General features: G+C 44.8%; 1 protein-coding gene across 2 annotated transcripts in view; it reads left to right on the forward strand.

Moving 5' to 3' along the window:
• The window catches only part of pax7a (paired box 7a), a 39500-nt gene that overhangs the window by 25278 nt on the left and 4222 nt on the right, over window positions 1-10000 (forward strand). For both annotated transcript variants that reach the window (XM_036531603.1, XM_036531604.1), the window contains exons 6-7: window positions 1321-1486; window positions 2675-2871. In XM_036531603.1, coding sequence (XP_036387496.1) covers window positions 1321-1486; window positions 2675-2871 — 363 coding nt within the window. The remainder of the gene's footprint in view (window positions 1-1320; window positions 1487-2674; window positions 2872-10000) is intronic.

Raw genomic sequence — 10000 nt, forward strand, 5'->3', positions numbered from 1 at the left:
ATTGTTTTAACCCTTTTACTGTAGTGTAATGCCTTCTGATATCAGTATTATCTTTTTCACCATGAAGAAATGCGGTCACCAGTGAGGCACAGGTCACTGTGTTGTTTTTATGCTAATTGGACCAATGAAACAGCAGAGATGCAGTCTCTGCCTCCAACATTTACATTTCATTACATTTACATTTATTAATATTACCTTTACATTTATTCATTAGGCAGACACTTTTATCCAAAGTGACTTACAGGTGAGGTACAATACAACACAAGCAAAAACCCATACAGAGTCAACAGTATTAGACGCGCTGCATGACGAAGTTCCAAAGGTTGGCCAGGCAAAGCACAAAGTAGCAGGTAAAGCTAACGAGTGCTTTAAACCATTACATTTTTAAAAATTTTTATAGTTTAGTAGGAGATAGTTTTAGTCATGAGAAGTTTCTTTAGGTGGCAGTGTTTCAGGTGCTCAGGTGAGCGTGGAAGAGCTGTGTCTTCAGTGTGCACTGGGAGAGCAGGACACAGCCTGCAAAAAGGGAGAATTACATTCGTTTGTGCGTGCGTTTGTGTGTGTGTGTGTGTGTGTGTGTGTGTGTGTGTGTGTGTGTGTGTGTGTGTGGGTGCGCATGCATGTCTCTGTGTGTGTGTGTGTGTGCACGTGCACATGCATGTCTGTGTGTGTGTGTGTGTGTGTGTGTGTGTGTGCACGTGCACATGCATGTCTGTGTGTGTGTGTGTGTGTGTGTGCACGTGCGCATGCGTGTGTGTGTGTGTGTGTGTGTGCGTGCGTGCTTGAGTGTGTGTGTGTATGTGTGCGTGCGTGCGTGCGTGCGTGCGTGCGTGCATGAGTGTGTGTGTGTGCGTGCGCGTGCGGGCGCGCGTGTGTGTGTGTGTGTGTGTGTGTGTGTGTGTGTGTGTGTGTGTGTGTGCATGCCTCCTTTAAGGCCTGCTCCTTCTCTCAGCCCTTCCTTCTTTTAAATGTTCCTGCAGGTTCCCAAATGCACTTGAGATGTGTTAGGCCGGGCAGCTGGCTGACCTTTGACCCCTTAATGACTGTGCTTTTCTGATGAGGCCCAGGGGAGCCCTGTGCGCAGCTCAGAGCTCACAGCATCAGCCCCCTAGGAGAGAAACACAGGCCCCCGGCACAGTGCAGCCTTGCACAGCTGTCCTTTTCCCCTCTGCTGCTTCGTATTGTGGTTGAAAATGTCTACACTAAAGCCCAGTGTCAGCAGCCCGGTGGATTTCCCTCTGTCCTCTGATTGGCCTTTGTCCCGCCGTGTGATACGAGAGGCATGCGTTACTCTCACCTCCTGCTCCTCTCTTTCTCCAGGTGTGGTTCAGTAACCGGCGGGCCAGGTGGCGCAAGCAGGCAGGAGCCAATCAGCTGGCAGCGTTTAATCACCTGTTACCTGGAGGCTTCCCAACCACTGGGATGGCAACTCTGTCTACATACCAGCTCTCGGAGTCTCCCTACCCCCCCACCACACTGTCGCAGGGTAAGACACATTGACTCATTTGGATCTCTCCGGTCCAGCTGTGATACCCTAACTTCAATACAACTTAATTTTTACACTGGTATTTAAATATATTCAGCTGCTCTTACCGACTGAATACAGAGCTGCTCGTAGGCAGATGAGGAGAGGATCTTCTCTGTGCTGTTCTGAAAGCGCGGTGTCTTTGTTCAGATGTTCAGGCGTAATTCCTCCTCTATGATCTGCATGGCTAACCGCTGGCATTCTGGGCTACACGTTTGTACCTCAATTCATGCTGATCTACACATGATCAATAAGTAAGACTAATTAAATCCCTAATCGGTAATGCAGTGAATGGATATGCAAAAATGGCATTTTCCAACAAACATATCAATTAGAAGAGAATATGCAAATTTCCCACTAATTATGATAATTTTAGCATGATACTAAATACACATTAGCATAAATTGCATGGCTCGATTCAAAAGGCACAAATACACTTTCCTGGTTAATATATCTTAAAATGTATGACTTTGAAACAGAAAAAAGCCCAAATATTATATAAAATTGACAGGTGTTTTGTCCACTTTTTATGACTCAATTTCAGAACAAATATTTTGTGCTAGAGATGCTTTAATATTTGATGCATTTTTAAAATTCTGGCTCCATTATCCATATAAGATAATATCTTTATAATATTTCATTTAAGTTTTCTCCTTTCAGCTGTTGGGGCTGTTAAAAAGCTGTTAAAACTGGTTTGTGGTTAAGGTTTGGAGGTGTGTGTGTGTGTGTGTGTGTGTGTGTGTGTGTGTGTGTGTGAGTGAGTGAGTGTGTGTGTATGTGTGTGTGTGTGTGTGTGTGTGTATGTGTGTGTGAGTGTGTGAGTGTGTGTGTGAGTGAGTGAGTGTGTGTGTATGTGTGTGTGTGTGAGTGAGTGAGTGTGTGTGTATGTGTGAGTGTGTGAGTGTGTGAGTGTGAGTGTGTGTGTGCGTGTGCGTGTGTATTTATATGTGTGTGAGTGTGTGTGTGTGCGTGTGTGTGTGTGTGTGTGTGTGTGTGTGTGTGTGTGTGTGTGTGTGAGCGTGTGCGTGTGCGTGTGTGAGTGTGCGTGTGCGAGTGTGTGAGTGTGTGTGTGTGTGTGTGTGTGTGTGTGTGTGTGTGTGTGTGTGTGTGTGCTTCCCCCCTCACTCAGGCAGGTTTTTCTCCCTCCAGACGGCAGCAGCACTCTGCACAGGCCGCAGCCCCTGCCTCCCTCATCCATGCACCAGGGAGGGCTGCCCACTGACAGCAGCTCCGCCTACGGCCTCTCGTCCAATCGCCACGGCTTCTCCAGCTACTCTGACACCTTCATGAGCCAATCAGCTTCCAGCAACCACATGAACCCGGTCAGCAATGGGCTGTCCCCACAGGTTAGTCTGGAGTCAGAGGGCAAGGGTGCAAAATCACTTTGGCAAATGTTAACCTATATACAGCCCATATATGTGATATGATAACCTTTATATTTATAAAAGCTTAATGTTGAAGCATTTTTGTATTTAGCTGGCTTTGTGCACATTGACATGCATGCCTGAAATATCCAGCTGGTCTGACCGTTTCTCCCATATTAAGAAACGATTGATATCCAAACAGATTTTGGCTTCCCATCATGTGCCTTTTCCTCATACACTATCTGAACAACATTTGGAAACAAGTGGACAAATTTAAATAAATTGAATTTAAATAACTCATCTTGGTAGGTACAGTCAGGACTGAAATCTTAATTGCGTGAGGCTGCAAACTTACAAACATACCCTGAAAAGATGAATGTGGTGAATGTGTGTGTTTCACTCCACTTCAGAGGGTGGCTATGCTTGTGGAGATATCAACACATGTCAATACTTCCTCACTTGCACAGTGCAATAAGACTACTGTGGCACTATAAAGAGTTAGATCTGCACGGCCATTAAATAAAGTATGCTCAAACAGTATGCTCAAACATATATACCACCGAATTGCTCGCAGTACAATTTGGTGTAGATACATATCAATGAAGAAGAGTTAATTGCATGCAATTACTCACCAATATTTGACAGTTGTGTTCACTTGCATTAACATTGTAGTGCTAATGAGCAGAAAAATGATTGGATGGTGTGGAAGGAGCTGAAAGTGAAGCACAGTGTGTTGCATCCTCCATCCGCACCTGATCTACTGGGAGCATTTTTGTGTCAGATGTTTCTGAATGTCAGTTTGAGAGATTCTGTGGTTGCTGCCTTTCTTTAGAGGAAATAATAATGGATTTGATCCCAAAAAGGGGATTTTTATTAACAATGGAGAGGTAGAGGATCACATTGGCGTTACCACTGAGGGCTGGTTGTAAATTGTGTTGGAGCGGGTTTAAGTACTAATGCAATCAGTGCAGACCTGCAGAAATGTCAGGAACATGGCTTGGCTCTATATTAATATGAGTATTAATTCTCACTGTTGAAATGTCTCCCTCTTTCTTATCCATTAGATAAAAATTATACTAATTCTTTTCATCAATGTTACAGATAGTGCCTCCAGCTTTAAAAAGTAGCTATGCTAGATTTTTAAAAATAATTTTTAACATTGAGTTCTTTAAATTAAACAGTTCTTTTACTTTGTAGTGTATTTTTGAACTTATGTTCATTTCATTCCTTTTAGCTTGTCAATGACAGTGGTCATTATATTCAGTATTGCAGGAGGAGACATCTCAAAACTGCATTAGGAGAGCAATTTTCTGTTTGTCACAAAGTATTTTCAATAACAGTAACAATAATTTGGGGTGATGTTTGCAGCTGAAAGATTTTTTGGGAAGTTTGGAGTCATGGGGTTGGGATGGCTGTCAGTCATAGTTTAGAATCTTCCCTCCCGCTTCGCTGTCGTAGCTGCTGAGCACCCAGTAAAGCCATAAACAGCCCTATCCTGCTGGGGTCACTGGCCGCTTTAGGCTACATTCACACCCACCAGCTCTCTCTGAGTCACGTGCCGTTGCAGTTTTCAGACATCTGTTGCAGGTGATGTGTGTGTGTATTTCTGTGTGTCTGTGTGTTTATACCTGCGCTGTCTCTGTCTGGGTTTGATGGTGCGCTGGTTTGCCGGTATGGCGTGAGTGAGGTGTGTGATTTGCGGTAAACGGTTTCTCTCGGGGCGGTGGGGCTGGTAATGGGATCGCGGCGCGGCGGTAATCCCCGCAGATGCGCATGTCCTCTCCGATTCCGTCCCCTGCCAAACCCCCGCACACCGACCCATTACCGGCGCCACCTCACGAAAACTGCGCTTATTGCTGCCGTGGCGGATGATGGCTGTACCAGGTCTGACCTGCTAAGGACAATGACATGTCCTGTGACCCCCCCCCCCCCCCCCAACACACACACACACACACCTCCCTACCTAAATGTTTAAGTCTCATTTCTCTGAGAGACTGGATATTGGATTGATACCACAACAGACTGGAATTCTGGGTAAAACAATGTCATGGTTATTTAGGATTGGGTGGAAAACCCTGTACAAAACCGAATGGCAAATGTGTGTAGGGCTATTTCAAATGATCAATGATTTTTATAACGAGAAACGTAATTTAAGTTTGCCCCGGTGAACCAACGTTTAAAGGCTGATTTTTAGCACGCATTTCATATCCTGGTGCCACATGTGATTCATAATTTAATTAATCATTTAATGAAGTGCAAACGTGTTCGCTGAGGATACATTTTTCAGAGGCAGTCCAGATTTTATTCACTTTTGTAAACTATAGGACATGCCATCAGCTGGAGATGGTACCTTTTACGAAAATGACCTGAAGCTGAACAAGTGTCTCTATGCATATGGATGCATATGGTGGTGTATGAAAAGGGTGCATGGCGATTTGTTCGGGAATATTTTTCTTTCATATTTGTCTTTCCAAGCGGGAGATTGTGGAATCGTCCGTCACAACAGTAACGCTCTGTTGATTTCCTGCGAGCTGCCCGTAATGAAAACGGTCGTGCAGCAGTATGTCTCCAAAGCCGACCAGGGAATTGGTAAATTGCTATCCTGAGGAAAGGGCCATTGTGTAGAGTGTACATTAATTCACGTTATTCATGGTTTCGTGATGCAGTTTGGAGTGTTTGTGCTCTTCAGCGCATCTGCAGCGCAGTGCGGAAACCAGCGTGAACCTCGCATTGCGCCACGACGCACTCCCACTGCGTCCCGCGTGCATTATTTCTGTTTTTTTTTATTAATGCATCGCTGCATCCCAATTCAGGAAAAGTTAAGTAAACGGCATTAATTAGTACATTAATGGTATTAGCAGATTTTCCATATTCGCAGTAATTTCTAGAATGTATCCCCTGCGAATAACAGCGGATTAGCGTACTTTTATTAGCGCTCTATGATCCAGCTGTGTTTAAGAATAAAGCGTGCTCAGACCCCCCACGGCAGAGACTATCGCGCTTCGTAATTACAATGCTTGATTAAAAATAGAATATTATAAACCATACAAAAATATGTGACATGTACACAGTCTGCACCATGCACCTATTCAATTCACCATCCTTGTCTGCCCACTGAGGATACTGCTTTCATCATACCCGGTGGAGAAAATTAACATTAACGTGTTAAAGATGCAGATTTTACTGCATGTTTTTCTGTGGTATTCAGTTTTTCTGAGATCGTTTCACTTAAATCATGTGGAAAGTAAGATGTCACGTCTGAATAAGATATTTCGATTTGGAATGTAATTTTTCCAAAATGGCTTATGACTGACTTTCATGTGGAAAGCTAGCAATTAGACGCTGCCAGACTAAAGCATTATCGATGGAAATGCATTAAATGTAAAAATGGAGTTAAGCTGGGCTGGGAGAAGGCGCTTTTATGAGCACATTACAGTAATCTCCTGCAAGAGCAAAAACGCCGAATTACATTACAAGTATATCAGCATGTCACCTTATCACAGCATCAGATTTGGGCTCAAATGGAGATACTGATAAAAGTCAACGTGGCCTTGCCATTAAAATGATGTAGAAGAAGAGGAGGAGGAGGAGGAAGAAGAAGAAAAGAACAAAGAAGAAGAAGAAGAGAATGAAGAAGGAGAAGAAATCCCCTTTGTCACTGAGAGGTGGATCAGCGGTGTCTTCCACAGTTAGAGGGATGAAGGAGAAATGAAAACTGTCTCCGCTGTGTTTTGGAGCGAGGGACGCTAATGGGCATTTGACATTGAGGGGCAGTGGGTGGGGGATTGAAGGGATTGAACCACCCAAGTGTCTGGGACTGGTGGGGGAGCAGAGGCGTGGTCGCCCTTCCTGGTCCTCCCTTTGATCCGTGTCCCCGGGCCTGCTAGCCCACGCGGCGCACACTCTCCGAGGCTCCCTGTGACTGTCTGTGGGAGATAAGGGCAGGGCACTCACACGGCTCTCTGGGGGTGCATTAGCAGCACGGCCACTTTAAAATGGGGGGAATTACACTCAGGAGGCCTACATCGCTGAAGCTGCCAGGCTAGCTGCTCTCTATATGATACTGTGTGGAGTCTTTGGCTCTGGGTCCCATCTCTGAGGAGGCTCTGGGGCACCTGAATAGAGCAGAGTGGCAGGGGGGTGGGCTGAAGTGCCCCACCTCGTTAAAACCCATGTGACACAATGTTGGCTCATGTTGCCATCAACCATCAACACATCACAAGAAAGAACAAACTTGTTCATATCCACCTGTTCACATCCATATCAGAGAGCAGCCGGGTGCGGGAGACAATTGTTATTTAGGCCTTATTTTAAAGACACGCACCATTTCAATTTGGAAAAAAAACTAAAAAAAGATTGAGGAAAAAACAAGGAAACATGCATAAAAACAGGGGAATTTGAGTGATGCCCACTGGCAGAGTGCTTTCAGACTAAATTATTATTCCTCTTAAGGCATCTTGTCATTCTTTCAAGAAATCATAGGGAAAGAGATTTTTCAGACCCCCCAGGGCCAGGCTGCACAGCTGGGAGAAAACAGCATCTGTACAATGGCCTTGTTAGCCTCGCAGGAGTATCTGCTGTACCTCTGTAGGCTGACACTCTCTGGGTGGGAAACACCGATGGTCCAGAATGGCTTCATTTATTCAGAAGTTGTCTGGAAGTTTGTTTATCATGTGTAGGTTCAGGTTTGTAACAGCAATACAGTTATGAAGAAGACAGTTAGCTTTGGTCAGGTGAAAGTCTATACAGGAGAAATCAGAGGGTGTGGGGTGTATCACAGCAGTGTAAGCGCTGTTCTGTTTATTCACCTCAAAAAAGAGAGACCCTCCAGCTGCAACACACATCTCTGCTTCAGAGCCTGTCAGGATCAGAGATATATAACAGGTACAACCTGTAATTCATAAATATACACTATATGGACAAAAGTATTCGGACACCTGACCATTACATTGTAATGCCATTGTATTCAAATACATATACTTTAATATGGAGTTGGTCCCCCTTCTGCAGCTATAACAGCTTCCACTCTTCTTGGAAGGCTTTCCACAAGATTTTGGAGTGTTTCTGTGGGAATTTGTGCCCATTCATTCTGTAGAGCATTTATGAGGTCAGGCACTGATGTTAGACGAGAAGCCTGGCTCGCAATCTCCATTCCAGTTCATCCCAAAGGTGCTCGATGGGGTTGATGTCAGGGCTCTGTGCGGGCAAGTCAAGTTCTTCCACACCAAACTCATCAAACCATGTCTTTATAGTCCTTGCTTTGTGCACTGGGGCACAGTCATGTTGGAATAGAAAAGGGCCTTCCCCAAACTGTTGCCACAAAGTTGGAAGCATAGCATTGTCCAAAATGTCTTGGTATGCTGAAGCATTAAGATTGCCCTTCACTGGAGATAAGGGGCCTAGCCCAAACCCTCAAAAACAGGTGTGGCCAATACTTTTGTCCATATAGTGTATATGGTATTTATGATTCCAGCACTGTATTACATAGCCATTTTAAGAGATAAAACTTTTCGACACAGACGTCCCACACAAAGGCAGATAAAATGTTGGTGACTTTGAGGGGTTGTGATTAGTGTGTGCTGCTGGTTGAATTACCCAGTGTAGGATGGCTTCTCAAAGCACTGCTGTGATTGTCAGTGTAATGTGTCTGCTGGAGGGGTCTGATTGGTTCCCACTGCTTTGCATCACCTCGGGGTTAAACACCCAGAGAGGCAGCGGACGCGGTGACTCCATGCCCCCAGCAGGGCTGTGGGAGTCGGGGGGCAGCGATAGGGGGGCCCTCCCCCCGCAGAGAGGATGCGCTTTTCCCCTCTCTCAGATGAAAGGGCGCGTTCGACTCGGGGTGTTTGCGTGCAGAGAGCCACGTTTCCTGTTCACACTGGGCTGCTGTGTCCTGATAAACACCGAATATGCGGTAGTGAGATTCATATGCATCTCTCACAGGCAGCCAATACGAATCTCAGCAGATCCCAGGGGAGAGGATTTTCAGCAGGGCCTGACTGAGACCAATCGGCTATTAGATTGAGAATTGCATTGCCTCTTTAAAAGGCGTCTGCATTGATCACATCTTGAATACTTACCAAACGCGCACATGCACCTGAGGTGTTTATTTTAAAAGCTCCTGGGATCGTTCTCCCTTCAGAAGGGATCAGAGTCAGTCTCTGCCTAATTTCATCCACGTAGCTATCATTCAGAAGTAATCATTAATCTTTATTTCTGATGTTGTTCAAAAAAGACTAAATGGGTTTATGATAAAGAAAATGGGAAAATTCAGTTTCAGCATTTTTTCCACTGCCAATTATTATTATTATTACTAAGTTGATATACTTTAGGGTAATCACTTTTCTACCCGTGGGGAAAAAAATAGCTCAGTGCTGATTTCCACTGATTTCAACATGAATCAAGAAAACTTGTTCAACTCTTATCATTAAGACCACTTTCAGCAGAATACATTAAAAAACTAAACTATTTACCTGTTGAGTACCAAAGCCACATAATTTTCCTGCTAACAGCCTCTGATAGATTATGTAATTAATGCGAGGAATTAATAAAACATGATAAACATTTACATTATACAGTGTGCTTCGTAATCTGGTCATCAATTGTAATTTAGCGCGGCACCAATACTCACATCATACTGGTGTCTGAGTTTCACATTTCTGTTTTGTCATTCTTTAAATGGATTTTTAATGTATTGATTATGTTGGCAAAGTGAGAATGGCACCAATGATTTTGATTGGCAGCGGATATGCCTTCTGAAGCATATGCTGCGATGCAGGTCACTCCCGATTGGCTGTTTCTCAGGAGGTGAGGCTGCAACCAATGATTGGACCAGCTAGTGTAGGATAGTGAACACTCCCTGTGTGAGGTCACATGGTCATCGGGTCACAAGCTCAGGGCTGGTCTCCAGACTACTGTGGCCCTGCCCTGGTAGGCTGGGGTCAGAGGTCAGAGGTCAGCTGCCCCCTTGTGCTTCCTGTTAGTTCCACATGCCACTCTGACAGGTGCAGTGATGTGATTCATTCCCCCGGCCTCAATCTTGCTCTCCCTCTCTCCTTCATCCCCCTTCCTGGTGCTTCAGCCCACACCCTAGCACCCCTCTCACAGACCC

This window comes from Megalops cyprinoides, chromosome 6 (genome assembly GCF_013368585.1).
Source record: "Megalops cyprinoides isolate fMegCyp1 chromosome 6, fMegCyp1.pri, whole genome shotgun sequence".
In the NCBI taxonomy this organism is placed as follows: Eukaryota; Metazoa; Chordata; class Actinopteri; order Elopiformes; family Megalopidae; genus Megalops; species Megalops cyprinoides.